Source organism: Schistocerca piceifrons, chromosome 1 (assembly GCF_021461385.2).
Source record: "Schistocerca piceifrons isolate TAMUIC-IGC-003096 chromosome 1, iqSchPice1.1, whole genome shotgun sequence".
Lineage (NCBI taxonomy): Eukaryota > Metazoa > Arthropoda > Insecta > Orthoptera > Acrididae > Schistocerca > Schistocerca piceifrons.
Genome location: NC_060138.1, coordinates 538,029,380 through 538,049,408, shown reverse-complemented (window position 1 = coordinate 538,049,408; position 20,029 = coordinate 538,029,380). Strand labels below are relative to the sequence as shown.

The following is a 20,029-nucleotide window of genomic DNA, read 5'->3' as shown; positions in this document are numbered from 1 at the left end:
ACGACTCACCAAGAGTGACGTCCACCTGCCGACGGTTTCCGGCTTGCGAGTTACACGCCCACAGAGAGGCGGCCGGCCCCGTACTGAATAGCTGGCCACTGCTCATCTCGGCTTGCGGCAGCGACAAGAGCACGGCAAACACGGCAGCCGGCCGGGCTACGGCCGCACACCGCGCCCACGCAGAGCCCGCCTGCGAGACCGCGCATTCCCGTTCTGCATGCGTGGTCTGCCTACTACAGTACTCGGAACTGCACTGGACACACTGCCTAACTAATCGTACTGGGACGCTGTCTCACACTGTATGCTGTTGTAAAGCCGCCATCACCGGAAATACACTGAGGCGCCAACGAAACTGGTATAAGCACGCGCGTTCAACTATAGATATATGTATACAGGCAGAATACGGCGTTACCGTCGGCAACGCCTATAACACAACAAGCGTCTGGCGCAGTTGTTAGATCGGTTACTGTTGCTACAATCGCAGGTTATCAAGATTTAAATGAGTCTGAACGTGGTGTTGTAGTCGGCGCACGAGCGATGGGACACAGCATCTCCGAGGTAGCGATGAATTGGGGGTTTTCCCGTACGACCATTTCACGAGTGCACCGTGAATATCAGGAATCCGGCAAAATATCAAATCTCCGACATCGCTGGGGCCAGAAAAATATCCTGAAAGAACGAGACCAACGGCGACTGAAGTGAATCGTTTAATGTGACAGAAGTGCAACCCTTCCGCAAATTGCTGCAAATTTCAATGTTGGGCCATCAACAAGTGTCAGTGAACGAACCATTCAATGAAACATCATCGATATGGGCTTTCGGAGCTGAAGGCCCACTCGTGTACTCTTGACGACTGCACGACACAAAGCTTTACAGCCCGCCTGGGCCCATCAACACCGACATTGGACTGCTGATGACTGGAAACATGATCCCTGGTCGGACGAGTCTCTCTTCAAATTGCATCGAACGGATGGACGTGTACGGGTATGGAGACAACCTCATACAACCATGGACCCTGTATGTCAGCAGGGGACTGTTCAAGGAGGTGGAGGCTCTGTAATGGTATAGGACGTGTGCAGATGGAATGATATGGGACCCCTGGTACGTCTAGATACGACTTTGACAGGTGACACGAACGTAAGTATCCTGTCAGGTCTCCTGCGTCCATTCATGTCCATTGTGCATTCTGACGGACTTGGGAAATTTCAGCAGGACAATGCGGCAGACCGAGCGAGGTGACGCAGTGGTTAGACCCTGGACTCGCATTCGGGAGGACGACGGTTCAATCCCGCGTCCGGCCATCCTGATTCAGGTTTTCCGTGATTTCCCTAAATCGCTCCAGGCAAATGCCGGGACGGTTCCTTTCAAAGGGCACGGCCGACTTCCTTCCCCGTCCTTCTCTAATCCGATGAGACCGATGACCTCGCTGTCTGGTCTCCTTCCGCAAAACAACCAACCAACCAACAGAGTTGCTACAGAGTGGCTCCAGGAACACTCTTCTGAATTTTTAAACACTTCCGCTGGTCACCAAGCTCTCCAGACATGAACATTATTGAGCATATCTGGGATACCTTGCGACGTGCTGTTCAGAAAAAAGATCTTCAACCCTTCGTACCCTTACGGAGTTATGGACAGCCCTGAAGGATTCATGGTGTCAGTTCCCTCCAGCTCTATTTCAGACATTATTCGAGTCCATGCCACGTCGCGTTAAGGCACTTCTACGTGCTCGCGGGGGCCCAACACGTTGTTTGGCAGGTGTACCAGATTCTTCAGTATATGTTCTCATATGGACTGCGTGACAAAAACGTGAAACAAAAAAAAGGACGTGCTAGGTTGTCAGTGTAGCTTCGTACACGCACACGTCATCGGCGGATATGCAAACGAGTGTTCCAATTTTCTGTGACACGTAGAACGGCGAACAAGTAGATCAGTGTTGCTCGTATTTAGAGTTGTTACCATGACTGATGGGCTTTACAAGGCGGCATTAAAGAGCATCTCATCTGCAATCATCACTGTGAAGGACACACGCCGCGTTCTCATGTGAGACGGCATTATCAGCTCCTAACACAGTTTGAAAGGAAGCTCATCATGGATCTCCACCTGTCCAGCTGGTCGAATCGTGCAATATCCGTTTTTGTGGGGCTTTCGAATGTAACAGCGCAAGACATTGGATTACATCAGAATGCGAGGGCATACTTACATAGTGCCGGCACGGTAGCCCAGCGTGTAGGGTCAGAGGGTTAGCCGCACTCTGTAATAATAAAAAAACTGACTTAATGGAACGACGATTAACTTGAAGAAGCGTCATGGGACGCCCGCCCCGAAGAAACAGAACGAACAATCACGAACAAAATGAGATTTAAAAAGAAACATGTCTGACCACATCAAGCGAAGATCACCGTGTTGTACACGAAGCACCTCTTAACCTCTTCAGATCTCCGCCTGCCATCTGAGAAGAAGTAAAGGACTCCGTGAAACATTCTGTGTTATACCACACCATAGGCTGGAGACTGGCAGCAGCCGAAGAAGGAAATTATCATCATTCTTGTCTCTCTCTTCGTTTTATTTCCCAATTTTTTTTCTTCAGAGACACAATGTGCTTCTCGACAACCTCACAAACACTTTCTCTGAAAACGGTGAGTCCGATCTTTTTCTGGTAAAATGCGTTTGAAGCAAACGGATGAAGAAGAATAAAACAATGAAATTTACATTGCCTGTGAGGTAATGGAAAATGGAGCATACGAAATCAGACGAGAGTATAGGAACAAGTTAGGACCTGTCAACAGAGCTCTCAAAACAATTTTGGCGTATCTTTATTTTGTGTTTTGCACCTTTTCGGCAGAGATGCCACAGATCGGCACATACCCTGCATTACAGAGCAAGCAAGCCTCCAAATGTCACGTTTGTGAAGAGCTGTGGCCGTCCAACCACTTTCCGTCCAGTGGTAGTTTCACTGTCGTTCTACCACTTTCATTAAATGCTCACTACACTAGCGCGTGAACATTCGCCAGCTTCGCCGTTTTCGAGACACTCGTTTAATGTTTTGGGTAATAATAATAATAATAATAATAATAATAATAATATCACCTTTGTCTAAGTCGTTTATGTCACCAGATTTCCCCATCTGCGACCCGTGTCGTCAGTAGAATGATTCCCGATCCTCTTTGATCCACTTATATACTTTCCTTACTGTATCACGTTCCCGCAATACCACCTGGCGACGTCCTACCTCGCAGTGGGCAGTGCTCATAATGTTTTTGTATCTCCATTACATGTTTTTCGGTGATTAGTGGCGCGGATTCGCAACACAAGCGGGATACAACAGATCAAAGCGCATAACAAACTAGTCGGAAAACGTGTTGAAGACGATAAAAATATCGATATTCTTCCTGCAATGAATCTCTGCCCACGTTTTTCTACACGAAGAATAACACGAGATACTATGGCGAGCAGAAGTACATCCTGGAGAATTCTATTTGAACGTTATTTATGTGCGAATCACATGTGTGTTCACCAGGCATTAAGTGAAGATGATTTCCAGGCAAAAATCGCCTCCTGCACACGGTTTCTAAATCAAAATTTGCACTTCACTACCGTTACCCAGCACAGATACAGCCTTTTTCAAATATAAAAATGTAAGTAAACTCCGCGATTAGGGCCATAAGATTGCATGATTCTGACCGGCCGTCATGTCATTCTCAGCCAACAGCGTCATATGGATGCACTATGGAAGGGCGTGTGATCAGCACAGCGCTCTCCAGGCCGTTGTCTGGTTTCCAGACGTTGGAGCCGCTACTTCTCACTAAAGCTGCTCCTCAACTGACGTCACGAGGGTGGCGGCACCCCGTTCCAGTCTCCCTCCCTCCTACCCCCCCCCCCCCCCCAGCCGCCCGCCACGAAGGAAACATCCCTGGCGGTGCCGAGAACTGAACCCAGGTCCTCCATCTGGCAGCCACACACGCTGATCATTCAGCTAGACTTCCGAATTTGCTCAAAAGGAAAATCTCACAGATTACTTCAAAAGACAACCTGCAGCAGTGATGCATAAATACCTGATGCTGACTCAGCCTTGATAAAATCATCAGGCCTTTGTGGATGAACAATTAAATGTGAAATATAATCTGAATTTCCCCCAGCACACACCGCCAGCGTCGGTAGGAGATGATCCACTAGTAAGGCAGTCGTTAATGTTGTTGCTGCAAGGTGGGTGTCCAGCACATTTATGTTTGGTGGCTACGCGTGTCTTAAACCATTTTTTTTTCTGATCGATGTACTGGTAACGAAGATCAGTGACTTGGCCACCGCGGTCCACAGGCTTAACTTCCCTTTCACTATTTCTGCTGGGAAAGCATAAAATACACAGCGTACAGACAGTCTCCCAAAACGTGAAATGGTATGACAGACAGCATTCTCAGGTACAAAGGAACTACACGATACTGAAAGTACACAAGGGCGGACACAAATACGTTTATTACAAAATAGAAACCATTTTGAACACCAGTTATGATAATGCGAAAGAAAAAAATGTAATAGTGCTCAACAACTTCTCAAGTGCGGAAATCGTAAATAAAGATTATTCGACGTTAAAATGTATGTGCAAATCGTAAGCTCCAGGATAATTTATTTGATGTACCATCACAACAGCGTCAAATTAAAAAAAAAAAATAGACGAAAACTATTCAGTTTTTTCCTCGTTCTCATTCTGAACTACAAAGATTTGCTCAATTTTCCATAAGATTCTAGGCAATGTAAGATTCACCAATCTATTTATCCTAATCGGTTTGTGTTACCTGAAAAAGACTAAACACACCGTTTCCCTCACAAATAGTCTGACTTATCCTCTGTTTGTCAAATATTTAATGAATACATATAAATGTCAAAAATGTTACGTTTTTCTTTTTTGTATCTTCGCGATTGGGTTTATTTAGTCATTGACTTCTTTCACAACATCCTCACAGGTTCCTCCTTACGTCCAGGTGTTCGCCGTTAGCCGTCTCCAAAGTCGCACTTCCATTTCCTTTAAGCACTTTCTGTATGTCTACAGCAGTGTCCAGTTTTTTTAGCAATGCAGGAGCAAACATGAGATGAGTATCTTGTCCAACTGTTTTTTTTTTCGTTTCTATAATATATGACTTCTTCGCTAATAGTTATCTTCTTCCTTTGAATTATTTCGCTGTTGGAATTCTTTCTTACGAAAGAGTATTCTCCTGCCGAGTAGTAGGTCTATATTAGAAATAATGATTTCGTTGTTACTGTTAAAAAGACGTTGCACAGTAACAACGAAATTATGGTTTCTAACGCATTGCTCGGCAACAGATTTATAATGCTGTAGATTTCAACTATCCTTGGAGGACATCCACTCGAAACAGTATGGTTTTAAAATAAATAACAAGACAGTAAAGTTACTGATGTTGCGATTGTAATAACAATGAACGCTGTCTTCCTTGGCAGACAATCTGTGAATAATTTTGCAAAGCCCTTTTCTCTTACTTCCACTCGAGCTTTAGCGACTGCTATTGAAAACGCCATCACCTTTTCTTCATCCCATTTGGTGTCACTTCCTGCAGCCATTGTTTTTATTGTTGTGTATTTGTGTTTTTGATTCATCTACGCAAACCTTTAAATGAATTACCGAATGCTTTTAGAACTGTAACTGCGTTATTAGTTAATGTGTATTCTTAACCGAAACAAAACGTCAGATACTATTATTGTTTTCTCAGAAACTCGCGCCTTTGTCTTTTATAGCTACCTTGTTCCATCTGATATCTTATTTCGATTGCTTTGTACCTGTAGCGTACTTTGCTATTCGCATCATTCCATTACTGGTGGTGAAAGGCAAGAAAAATAATTGCCACAGAATACTATCAACGGGATCGCATGCAGAGAGAGTGAAGCGACTGATTGTTTAGGCGCCGTCATGAAGTATGACAGCTGCGACTATACGACTAGAGCATACAGGTAGTGATACGAGCGTCCAGTGGGCAGTCCTGCAGCTAGTGCGAGTTGGTTGCAGCCAGGAAATGAGACAATTGAAGTATCCGGCCTTCACAGAAGTGCTTGCAGCGGCTAGCAAGTGACCTCCTACCGGTGGGTCACGGTACAGAATATCCCTTTACAAGCATCTCTGAGTACCTTTGAGCCGCTCTAAATTTCCGTACAAAATCAGGAAAGACAACTTCCCTGGCTCCCTCCGTTCGTCCACGAGACTCAGAAGGTAGTATACACCAGCGGTCAGGTTGATGGCGCGTTGTCTAACTTACAGCACTGATTCGTCACTGCTCCACTCGGTGCCTAATGAACAAAGTGCGGCCGTACGGAATAACAGACCAGCAGTGTATTGGATTGACAGGTTCCTAGCACACAGTACGCACAGTGTCATTCTTAACAGAAAGATATCTTCAGATGCATGGGGTATATTATATTGGACCACTACTTTTCATAACATATACAAATGACCTAGTGGATAATGTTGGAAGTTCCATGGGGTTTTTCCTGGATGATGCTATGTTATACAGAGAAGTCGCAACGTCAGAAAATTGAAGTGAAATGAAGGAACAGCTTCAGAGGATTGGCGCTTGGTAGAGGGATTTGCAACATAAGAACATGTAAAATGCTGCGCATAAATACGCAAAAAATATTATTATATCATAGTAAGATCGCCAAACAGTCAATGGAAGTAGTCACAGCCATTAACTACCTTCGAGTACGCGTACGGAGTGATTTAAAGTGGAAAGACCACATAAAATTAATCGTAGCAAAGGCATATGCCAGACTTAGATCCATAGAGGAATCGTGCCCAAGAAGTTCAGTCCACCCACAAACGAGGTATTTAATAAGACCGTCGTTCAGCCAATACTTGAATACTGCTCGTCAGTCTGGAATCTGTACCAGATAGGACTGGTAGAGGAAGTAGAGACGATTCGAAGAAACAGGTTCACTGAGTAAGCGCGATAGCGCCACGTTGATGTTCAGCCAACTGTGGTAGCAGACGCTACGAGAGAGATGATGTGCGTCACGGTGTGGTTTGCAGTAAAAATTATTGGAGCGTACGTTACTAGAACAGTCATCCAGTATATTTGCTTTCACCTACGTGTACCTCGGGAGGAGACCACGAAGGTAAGATTAGAGAGATTCGGCCTTACGCTGAGGCACACCAAACATAGTTCCTCTCGCGGACCATTGACAATTGGAGCACGAACGTGGCGAAGTCACAGGGATACACAAAGTACCCTCCACCACACACCGCAAGATGTCCTATACAGTATGTGTAGATGACAACTGGTCGAAAAGTGTATACTGTATTCAAAATCGCTGATCAAAATAATCAAGATTCTTCTAAATGTATTAGGTTTTTGCCTACTGATAAAAATCAGCCTCAGTCCTATTATTTTTCCTGTACTACTTCGTCTTGATGAGAAGAGTGACAGCAAGGAGGAAGGAGCATTCGGATTTAACGTCCAATCGATGACGGGGTCGTTAGAAATAAAACATAATCTGGGATTGAAGGATACGGAAGGAAACCGACTGGTTCCTCCCAAACGGAACATCCCAGTACTTGCGTTGATCGATTTAAGGAAACGCTGGAAAATATGAATCTGGATGGCTCAGCAGCAGGGATTTGAAGCGGTGTCCTCCACAATGCGAACCATCTGTGGAGCCCGCTCCGTTTCGTCCCGTTGGTCTGTTTTTGTACAGTAGTTTTGTTAATTATAATTCCATATCTTGCTCAAAGATCTTTCCCTTTTCTTTTGTATTCTTTTCATCTAGAGGCATTACTCCTAATTCTGCTCCTATATTTCTATTTTGCTTCCAATCTTATCAACTGCATCCTGTTTGGTGTCTGAAAAAAAAATCATTTCCATAGTTTGCATTCTTAGTCCATCCTTTTTTCCTATTGTTATTCACGTTTTGCTCCCAGATACTACAAATCTTAGTCGAAACGTTTCCTAAAACTGTGTCTGTGTCTATTGTCTGACTTTCATTTGGAATTATCATAGAGAGCACTAAACATTAAGTTCACTTTATCTATCGTTGACAATAAATGTAATCGTCATGTCATACACCGCGTCCTAAGAACTTGAAATGTATTACTTGTTCTATTATCTTTGCATTTATTACTACCCTAGACCCAATTTTGTTATTACCCATTGAAGAGTATCACCTATGTTTTGATATCTGTTATATGGAAGTTACACGTAGCACACCTCCTTCGTGATTGATATGTGGCCCTTTGTAGATTGTTTTCACTATTAGGATTAATTACCTACTCATCCACAATACCATCATCAGCACACGTCAGCACAGCTTTGGATTTTTAAGATTAAAAGGATAATATGACAGGACATACACAATGTGATCAAAAGTATCCGGACCCCTGGCTGAAAATGACTTACAAGTTCGTGGCACCCTATATCGGTAATGATGGAATTCAATATGGTGCTGGCCCACGTTTAGCCTAGATGACAGCTTCCACTCTCGCAGGCATACGTTCAGTAAGGTGCTGGAAGGTTTCTTGGGGAATGGCAGCACATTCTTCACGCTGTGCTGCACTGAGAACAGGTATCGATGTCGGTCGTTGAGGCCTGGCACGAAGTCGGCGTTCCAGAACATGCCAAAGGTGTCCTATAGGATTCGAGTCAGGACTCTACAGGCCAGTCCGTTACAGGGATGTTATTGTCATGTAACCACTCTGCCACAGGCCGTGAGTTATGAACAGGTGTTCGATCGTACTCAGAGATGCAATCGACATCCTCGAATTGCTCTTCAACAGTGGGAAACAACAAGGTGCTTAAAACATCAATGAAGACCTGTTCTGTGATAGTGCCACGAAAAACAACACGGGGTGCAAGCCCCCTTCATGCAAAACACGACCACACCATGACACCACCGCCTCCGAATTTTACTGTTGGCACTACACACGCTGGAAGCTGACGTTCACCTGGCGTTCACCATACCCACACCCTGCCATCGGATCGCCACATTGTGTACCGTGATTCGTCACTCCACACGTTTTTTCACTGTTCAATAGTCCAATGTTTACGTTCCTTACAACAAGTGAGGCATCGTTTGGCGTTTGCGGCGTGATGTGTGGCTTATGAGCAGCCATTCGACCATGAAATCCAAGTTTTCTCACCTTCCGCCTAACTGTCATAGTACTTGCAGTGGATCCTGATGCAGTTTGGAATTCCTGTGTGATGGTCTGGATAGATGTCTGCCTATTATACATTACGACCCTCTTCAACTGTCGAAGGTCTCTGTCAGTCAACAAACGGGGTCGGCCTGTACGATTTTGTGCTGTGCGTGTCCCTTCACGTTTCCACTTCACTATCACATCGAAAACAGTGGACTTAGTGAAGTTTAGGAATGTGTAAACCTCGCGTACAGACGTATGACACAACTGACACCCAATTCCCTGACCACGTTCGAAGTCCATGAGTTCCGCGGGACGCCCCAGTCTGCTCTCTCACAATGTGTAATGACTACTGAGGTCGCTGATGTGGAGTACCTGGCAGTAGATGGCAGCACAACGCACCTAATATGAATAACGTATCTTTTCCGGAGTGTCCGGATACTTTTGACCACATAGTGTATATCCATGCAAGGTGTTGAACCAAGGTTCACACCGCCTTTTTTTATAATTCTGGCCCGAAAATGAAGTAGTATATAGTTCGTAAATGCGTTTTATTAACTTCCATTTTAAGTTCAGGAAAACTGTACTTGTCTAGTATCTGGAAGAGTCTCTTTCTCTTTGTGCGAGCGGAGGATTGTGTGTCTTTTTTTCATTGTGCTAACCATGGTTTTCAGTAATTTGCTTCAAGTTTATTATGTTCCCAGTAGAGCTCTTTCTTCTTTTCCTTCTTTTAAAATGATTTTCCTACAAAACAAAGATGCTGATTCCTAGGTCCGGGGAGAAACACGCTGCATTGTACCGTACTTGCACAGATCATAAAACCGGTAGTGTGTGATTGGGTGGAATAGTTCTGTGAATCAATGAAAGAATGAATTCTATTTGTATAAAGAAGAAGAAAACTTACGCTTAATATACAGCTGGCAGCATCGCAGTATTTCATACATGAGAACAAACGTATAGGAAATAAAGACGTTGGGGCCATCAAAAGATTGTGTTTGTAAGTAATTAAACGTTATCAAGCAGCTGATGTAAATATAAATAAATAAGTACAAGGATTCCATAATTACTGTCCTCGCTATTTCTGTTGCACATAGGTGGATTTTTTTATGTAGGAAGGAAGAATAGTGCAAAACGTCCCGTTAGGTTCATCGCATAGGTATCGCAAGCGTGTAGGGGGGAAATACGGCAGAGAGTTCTCAAGTTTCCTTTTTAGAAAGGAACATCAGACATTTGCCAAACTGATTTACGTACATCACGAACACCTAAGCCTGGATGGCTTATCTGGCATTCGAAATTCAATCCTCCTGGATGCATGTTCCGCTTTAATGACTTCGCCAACTCTTCCACATTTAAACTACTTGCACTATACTCAATAACGCCGGTTAGAGAGTACGGACGCCGAGAAAGGAGTCGATCTATCGATGAGTCATCGGACGAAAGACTATTACGCTTTTCAGTTTCTTATTTAAGGTGCAAGGTCCTATACATATGTGATGCACTAATGAGATTTAGTTTGTCTTCCCTTGATGCTCGTGATGCCTGGGAGTCGTTGAAAACAGGACTAAAGTTGCGAAGCATTAAACATCATGTAAAACTTATGTACAATATTGGGTGCAGTAGCCAGCCAAGTGCCGTAATACGTCGAGATATGGGTTTGGTACGATAAATACAAAAGTTTCTGGAGCAACACGATAAGTAAATTAGGTTCAAGTCTTCTGTGATCAATACTCAAGAGACCCTGAAACAATAATCAGACCTAACTCCGCCTCAATGTAGTGTCTTCCACTAACTTTAGTCCTACGGACGGCAAGCAAAATGCACCACTGAGAAATATGTGTTACGATTAAAACAAAAATTTATTTTTGATTTATTTATGTTATTTATCAGTATCAATTCGTAACAGTGTAGTACGTGGAAGTTATGAAGCCAATACAGAATCTTGTCGTAAAGGAAATGTTTAATTAATTCATTAACACATTTATTTTATCTAGGAAGATTAGGGCCTTCAGACTCATTCTTACATCTAACCAGACGTTACGATATGCATAGTGCACGAGTAACACATAGTGATAATAATACAGTAATAAACCAACGGATGTACTATTATTGTACGGATTTTAAGAAATGCCAGTATTATTAACACCGTGTTCAGTATTTTCCTCAGTATGTTCTCGCCGAATATTATTAATGACATCTAACAAATATATGGCAGCTGAACAGAATACATGAAAACTGGAGAAAAAGTTGGCTGGTTATAGAATGAGCTGGAAGCAACAGGGTAAAATCAGCGGAAGAGATAAAAGCAAGAAACAGACAGTAACGAGAAAAGCATGGATAACGTTGACAGTTTCACAGAGCTGCAAGTTCACTGTTGGACAGAAGGAAAACAGCTGGGATACGCCTAGAGGGAAGCTATGCAGACGATAAGAGATAAAGCTCTAATCTCCTGTTGAATACAGAGTGCTTTTGCGTAAGATGCTTTGTTACAGAGCAATTTATTCCGAAGTCGTGTGAAAAATAGAGGAGGTGGAGCAAGATTTAGCGTTACGAGTCCAGATAATGAGTGTACCCGATCTGGTATTGCATTTATAGTATGAAGATAGGTATTTAATACACGAGGAGAGACAACCGGTCGCATAGGTCGTATTCGAGTAATGGGAGGACTGACATGAGCGAGCAGTAGCATGTTATACATACATCTTAAGCATTCTCGATGTAGCTCCAGTCGTGTGAAGTTTTCGCTATTTGTGCTGTATTGAAGGTAGGGAAGGGTTAGCACAAGCGTGTACACACACACACACACACACACACACACACACACACACACACACACACACACACACAGAGAGAGAGAGAGAGAGAGAGAGAGAGAGAGGAGGGGGGGGGGGGGGTCAATTGATGTACGGCTGGTAGCGATGATACCAGCTTTCAACTGCGAAGGAAACGGCTGCAGGCGAAGGGAATAGTCATCTACAGAGCTGTAACAACACTGGGGGTGTTAGAGACGCATACAAAATGGCGTTACATTGTTAATTGAGGTAACACCGTGAAGCAACTGCAGCTGTCAACTATCCTCTTTTATCGACACTACTACATTAAAAGAAATGTAAAATAGTAATGACTCACTTACTGGGACGAGGACAGACAAACGTGAGCTCGGCGCTGCGAGCTGACACGCAAGTGACTGGCGAAGTGCCTTTGGCGACGGCACCCAAACGCATGCAGCCGCCAGCGCGGGTTTTGTTGGAAGAGTGGAGAGGGCGTAGCGTTAGCAGGTAGGCAGGCAGGCAGGCAGGCGCGCCGTTTGTATGCGCTGGGGCGCGTGCCGTGTGGCCGGAGACACACCCTTCCGCCTCGCGATGACCAGCAACGGGCGCATGCTGTCAGTTCCGCGGAAGCTGCGCGCTTCTGCCTGTCTGTCGTGCGGTATTTCAGAAGCTCACTACACGCACAATATGACTTGGCACTTGCTGGCTGCGTTCGAATCGGTGGAAGTCGGATAACTTCGGACGGGTACGGATTCACAACCCGTTGCCAACCAAAGTTAACGACTTTCCGGGCATTTATGCGCATCCACAAGTGGAATGTGAAAACGAGGAGGGGAGGCCACCATGCGCCCTCCGCTGCATACCATACGGGGGGTAACGGCATACAGAAACAGGAGAATGGTGGTTTAACGAATGAACCGCAGTGTCACAAACTCATTTGCGGCGCTTCTTTAACCCGTAACCGCTGACCCATTCTTCAGTATGAACTCAGTATTTCAACATTATTTATTATGTTTTAAAGCATAAGTGCGGTCCTTTCTTCTAACCATAAACAAATTGCGTTCTGTTGCTTTTTCATGATACGGACGATTACCAGAATACGTGACTACTCCGCAGAACGGACCGATCCAAGTACCTGGCCTCTAGCTACACGACTGGCCATTAAAATTCCTACACCAAGAAGAAATGCAGACGATAAACGGGTATTCATTGGACAAATATATTATACTATAACTGACATGTGATTACATTTTCACGCAATTTGGGTGCATAGATCCTGAGAAATCAGTACCCAGAACAACCACCTCTGGCCCTAATAGCGGCCTTGATACGCCTGGGCATTGAGTCAAACAGACCTTGGATGGCGTGTACAGGTACAGCTGCCCATGCAGCTTCAACACGATACCACAGTTCATCAAGAGTAGTGACTGGCGTATTGTGACGAGCCAGTTGCTCGGCCACCATTGACCAGACATTTTCAATTGGTGAGATATCTGGAGAATGTGCTGGCTAGGGCAGCAGTCTAACATTTTCTATATCCAGAAAGGCCCGTACAGGACCTGCAACATGCGGTCGTGCATTTCCTGCTAGATTGTAGGGTTTCGCAGGGATCGAATGAAGGGTAGAGCCATGGGTCGTAACACATCTCAAATGTAACGTTCACTGTTCAAAGTGCCGTCAGTGCGAACAAGAGGTGACCGAGACGTGTAACCAATGGCACCCTATACCATCACGCCGGGTGATACGCCAGTAAGCCGATGACGAATACACGCTTCCAATGTGCGTTCACCGCGATGTCGCCAAACACGGATGCGACCATCATGATGCTGTAAACAGAACCTGGATCCATCCAAAAAAATGACATTTTGCCATTTGTGCACCCAGGTTCGTCGTTGAGTACACCATCGCAGGCGCTCTTGTCTGTGATGCAGCGTCAAGGGTAACTGCAGCCATGGTCTCCGAGCTGATAGTCCATGCTGCTGCAAACGTCGTCGAACTGTTCGTGCAGATGGTTGTTGTCTTGCAAACGTACCCATCTGTTGACTCAGGGATCGAGACGTGGCTGCACGATCCGTTACAGCCATGCGGATTAGATGCCTGTCATCTCGACTGCTAGTGATACGAAGCCGCTGAGATCCAGCACGGTGCTTCGTGTTACCCTCCTGAACCCACCGATTCCATATTCTGCTAACAGTCATTGGATTTCGACCAACGCGAGCGGTAATGTCGCGATACGATAAACCGCAATCGCGATAGGCTACAATCCGACCTTTATCATAGTCGGAAACGTGATGGTACGCATTTCTCCTCCTTACACGAGGCATCACAACAACGTTTCACCAGGTAACGCCGGTCAACTGCTGTTTGTGTACGAGAAATCGGTTGGAAACTTTCCTCATGTCAGCACGTTCTAGGTGTCGCCACTGGCGCCAACCGTGTGTGAATGCTCTGAAAAGCTAATCACTTGCATACCACAGCACCTTCTTCCTGTCGGTCAAATTTCGCGTCTGTAGCACGTCATCTTCGTGGTGTAGCAATTCTAATGGCCAGTAGTGTATATAATAGCTCTTCAGCGAAGAGCGCTCGTATTGTCTCGGGAGATTCTATACATTCGAACACTTCCGTTCTAGTATTTTTCTATTAGCGAAGGCGATCACTTCTTTTTTTGTGTTGTGTAGAGAATTGTCCAGATTTTAAGTCGACGTTAATAAAAATTAATGTCGATAGCAACTGGCATACTTTATAGTTTTACAAGCTGCAAAGAGGTAGTCTTACAGCATATTTTGAATGGAAAGGAAGAGTGATCCCAGCTGAAGAGTTTACTCGTACTATTACGCAAGGTTAATATTTTACTGTTGAGAATTTTCAAAGTTTTATGCATATAGCCAACTGTCTGAGCTACAGTCCGTGCCGATCAGAAGCTATTTGAATTGTGCAATAAGTAAATTACTGCCGCAATCACTCCACTACTACTACCAGATTTTTCTTTCTCGTGTTGAAAATACGAACCTACAACTACCTTTCAAAATTAATTTAGAGGATGAATTACTGGGCTTCAGTAACGTCGAAGAGGATTGTTTTATGCGGTTTACGGTCTCATAGTCAGATAATAAAGAAAAAAAACTTAACACCTCAACCCCTGTTCTAGGAGAGCGGAATTCAAATCCCGCCTGCCCCTTCCCCAACCAACCTGACTTACGTTTCCTTCCATAAATAATTTCAGGCGAATGACAGTATGATTTCTCCAAACAGACGACGGCCGATTTGTTTCCCCCGTCCTTGTACAACGTTCGGAGCCAATGTGAGAGCTTCTAAGACACGCACACTCCACTAACACACAACGTGCAGATAGGAGTAGCGGAATCGATAGAAGTCGTTACACTTGTTACCGGCAGTCACTTGATTAGCGTCTCATAGCTGGGATTCACAGTCGTTTAACTTTTTTAAATGACATCATGGTCGCCGTTGACTGTAAAATTATTTATTTACTAGCTTAGCACCAGCTGCTTCGCTCGCGGAGATTGTATGGCCTGCAGAAATTCTCTTTTTTTTATTTAATCGAATTTTTATGTTGCTCACAAGCTGCGAAACCTTCTAAGCTTTTCACTCTAATTAAAGCCATATAAGCATGACCTTTTTACAATGTACTTCTGACCAAAAAGCAGTTCTGCTAGCTGGAGTCCAAAGCTTTTGTTAATCATGCCTTTTGGATTCTTGTGGATATATTTTCTTAGCAACTTCTATCCCCTAAGAAATGTTTGTTTATATCTAACTGAGAACTGAAATACCAGTTTTCATAAATTTAACTTTAAAATTTTTGCATTCACTTTGAGGCTGAATTTCCAGAAACACTGAAAAACATTTTTTTAAATTTCTACCGAGAAATCAAATACCTATTATCATAGACGTAGCCTTAAAAATCCTTTAGTAGTTCTTTCGTAATTATTTTCAAAAAACTTTCACCCCCTATTTTACCCTCTTCGTAACTAAATTTCCAAACATGCTGGAACACACATTTTTTATTTTTTGACTGAGAAACCAAATACCAGTTTTCGTAGTTCTAGCTTCGAAATTCCCTTAATAGTGACGTACTTTAGAAAAGCCTTTTATTCCCTATTTCACGAACTTAGGAGTGGAAGTTCGGACAATCCCTTCTTAAACAATACAAGTACCATGTAAGATCCTGACCTTCTCCAAATTTCAAGTTTCTATCCTTAGCGGTTTGAGCAGGGGATGATGATGACGATGATAATGAGTGAGCGAGCGAGCGACTGACTGACTGAGTCAGTCAGTCAGTCGGTCCACTGCCTTTTATGTGTAGAGATCTGTAAAACTGTTCGTCAGCACATGTCAGTCTGAAAACTATGACGACAGGTGTATAGTTAATTTCTAGAGGACGCCAGGGAGTTTATAGGACCATTACTGTTTGCAACATATGTAAATGATGTAATCGATATCGTCGGAAGCTACGTAAAGGTTTCTGCAGAAGATGCTGTTACGTTTGCAATGCCGGAAGACTGCAGCTAAATGTAGACGACCTGCACAGGCCAGGGATTGGCAGCAGAGCCTAGGTGCAAATGGGCGGAAATTTCCATTTACTGTTCAATTACACTATTGGTGAAAACTCACTGGAAACAGTTACAACCGTAAAATACCTAGGAGTAATCGTCCTGAGCGACTTACAGAGAAATGCCAGCATAAAAGAAATTGTAGGAAAAGCAGATGCCAGGCGGAGAAACAAGCATAATAAGAAGTTCTTTAGTTCAAGTTTTTTCCACAGCACGTAAGGCACGCACCTTACTAAACAGAAGTAATGCGAAAAGTAGTGAAGTACAGGCCTGTGTCACTAGCGTCTTCATTGTCAAAAATAATTCAGTCAACCATGCACAATAGACTAATGAGCTACATCAATAAATACAATATTTTTAACGAAGCGCCGTTTGGTTTCCAAAGAGGGAGAAGTACTATATCAGCCCTTACAGAATTTACAAAAATGATACTTGAAGCACTTGACAAGGATCACTATTTCAGGCATTTTCTTAGACTTGTTCAATGTTGTTGACACTGTTGGCCACAAAACACTGCTAAACAGGCTAGATGCGCTAGTTCCAAGAGGGATAGCGAACAAGTGGTTCCAATCTTAGCTGCAAAACAAAGTGCATGAGGGGAGATAATTCAGACAACTGCTGAAATAATTTTTCAGCAAAACAGTTGTCAGACTAGAAACATACAAACAAGAGCGTTCCTCAGGCTAGTGTTTTTGAGTCCAATTCTGTTCTTAATATACAGGATGTCCCGGAAGGAATGGACAGTATTCAGTGATAGGAGGGGAACGATCATTCGAAGCAAAAAAAGTCCAGTAAACGGACTCTAAAACGCATGGGCGCTTGTTCAACTTCGTTACTGTGAAATACCTACTAAGGAAGAGAGCTCATAGATCCTAACTTATTCATTTACTGAACTTTTTTGCTTCAAATGTCTGTTCCTCTCGTATCCCCGAAAGATCGACATTCCTCCTGGGATACCATGCACGAATGACTTTCTTGATAGTGTGAGGCATGGAGAAAAAGTTCTCTTTGCTGATGATAGCACCTTCATAATAACTGATAAAACATCAGAGCTGCTGATACAGAAAGCAAATGAAACCCTCAACGATGGGCAGCACATGATAAATTAATATTGAACATGAAGTAAACAAACAGCACATACTTGAGTATAAAGAGGGACAGAGCTTTGACGCATTCAGCGAAGATAATGAATCTATAGATTATGTAACAAACACAGCTTTTAGGGATGAATATTGATTGTCAATTAACATTGACTGTCAATTAACACACCAAGATACTGGCAAAAAGAATGGATCAGCATGTTATGTTGTTACAGTGTTATCAGTCTGTGAAAGACAACAGACAATGTCTCGTAGTTGCATATGACTCCTACATACACTCGGTTCTTAGCTATGGGATTCTTTCTCGGGGTCGAAGGCACAAAATATGTACACAGTTTTCAAACTGCAGAAATGTGCCCTGAGAATAGCTCTAGCAGTCTAACACATTCTGAAGAATTGTTTAAATAAATGGACACCCTTACTGCACCAAACGAGTGTATCTACCACTCTGTAGCGCTTAACAGGGAAAATGCTATTAACTATTTCACTAATTGTTCTATATATAATCATGGAACAAGAACCAGACTGGATTTATATTTAGCCAGGAAAAACAATTTGTATAATAAATTATCCAAGCAAATGAAATATTACTGAAATACTTGGGTTCAAGAATGCAGCAAAAACATGCAACGTAAGTAATGCATACCACACACTCAAAGATTACTAAGGAAGTTTTGTTACTCTACTGAGTCGAACATCTCACGCATCATGGGTGATTCTGACACGGAACATAGCTGAATGTTTGGGCCCTGGAGTCAGCTTTCCGAACAGACTGGAGTTCGTGCAAGGGACATAGCATCATCTTCGTGGCTCTGAGCACTATGGGACTCAACATCTGTGGTCATCAGTCCCCTAGAACTTAGAACTACTTAAACCTAACTAACCTAAGGACATCACACAACACCCAGCCATCACGAGGCAGAGAAAATCTCTGACCCCACCGGGAATCGAACCCGGGAACCCGGGCGTGATCATCTTCGTGGCCCTGAAGTCATCAGCGGGTGTCCTTAATGTGTGCGGCTATGAAGAACAAAACTATGTTTGATATAACTTGCCTGAAGCAAACTAAGTGTAAATCGATGAATACCGTATAACAGAGACCAGCTTATTGAGGCGATACAGCTGTTTCGACTCTGACCTCATATTCTGGAGTATGGGAGTTCTCTCTGCCCGGTCATCTTGATTTAGGTTTTCTGTGGTTTTCCTAAATTACTGCAGGCAGTGGTTGGGATGTTTCCTTCGTCAAGACCAAGGCCGACCACCTGCCCCAATATCATGCATAGCACACTTATATATCCTGTGTTCATTTATAGCTTGCGCTATTGTTTTTCACTCTACTGGCATGACACTTTCTGTATCATTGTGAGGTGATCGTTGGATACCGTAAGGTATGTAGACGTACTGTAGAACATTAGCGAGAGACGGCAATCTGCGTTCTCACGCTGATGTGCAGCCATCGTGTTAGTACACGGCTACATCAACTACGCGGCTACTACAGTCTGTGGATTCCAGAGCAGAGGCGGCTGCCAAATGGAACGAGTGCCAACAACGCGCGCTCTGTCCGATATTCTCTTCTGATGGGGGCACACGAGGACAGGGGGGGGGGGGGTTGCGGGGAGGGAAGATGATGCGCTTAGGTTCACGGAAGCACGCTTCGGAGACAAGAATTTCCCCGTCCCTAAGTGCAGAGAAAGAATCGTCATTTATTGAAGTTCGAGCAAAACTATATGTGGCATTAAATTTCAGCTTTAAAATCATTTGGAACTGCGTCGATTTAAGTTCGAGTGTTTTCTGCGCATTATATTTTGAATCAGAGAATAGGATGCCCGTGACTGGGTGCCTTCCAGTGAAGGTCTCGAACTTCAAGCATGCTACTACTTTTCTTTATTCTTTGCCCTCGTTACACTTCCAGAAGCGAAACCTCAGTATTTCAATACGTCCCACGAACAGCCACCAAGCTTTGTGGAACCGGGCATAAGCGTGCCTGACGAGCCACGCAACGGCCTGACTGGTTAACTTCTCAGCATATCACATCCTGCAACACACTTATAAGCTGACAACCCTCTATATGCGCTGACGCTTCTAGTGTGAGTGGTAGTGGTCTACGAGTTGGTATGTGTGTGAAGTTGCCTCGGCCCTGGGACAGTTCGCGAAGTGTGTGTCGTGCGGTGGAGCCGTCCGCCAGCTGAGCTGAGGTCGGTTAAGCGGTGGTCTCCTTGCAGTGCAGTGCAGTGAGTCACTCCGCCGTGCGTCACAGCGCCCGCTACGGGCATGCGTCTCCCACGTCAACGGGGGTCGAGGTCACACACTGGACCGCAACTGCTGTTTCCGCCGGCACCGTCCGCCCGCTGTCGCCGACTGCACCACTAGTGGTGCACTGTTTTAGGAAACAGCGCTCATGCGAGACACAGTTGGCCCTCTTTGTGCATGATACACAATAGGCTCTAGATACCAGCTCCCAGG

General features: G+C 44.1%; 1 protein-coding gene across 3 annotated transcripts in view; it reads right to left on the bottom strand.

Annotated features, from left to right (window-relative positions):
- The window catches only part of LOC124790052 (alpha-taxilin), a 160,456-nt gene that overhangs the window by 77,109 nt on the left and 63,318 nt on the right, over positions 1-20,029 (bottom strand). The window contains exon 3 of one of the 3 annotated variants that reach the window (XM_047257614.1): positions 2,201-2,251. The exons of the other annotated variants lie outside the window; for them this stretch is intronic. Coding sequence (XP_047113570.1) covers positions 2,201-2,251 — 51 coding nt within the window. The remainder of the gene's footprint in view (positions 1-2,200; positions 2,252-20,029) is intronic. 3 annotated transcript variants of the gene reach the window in all.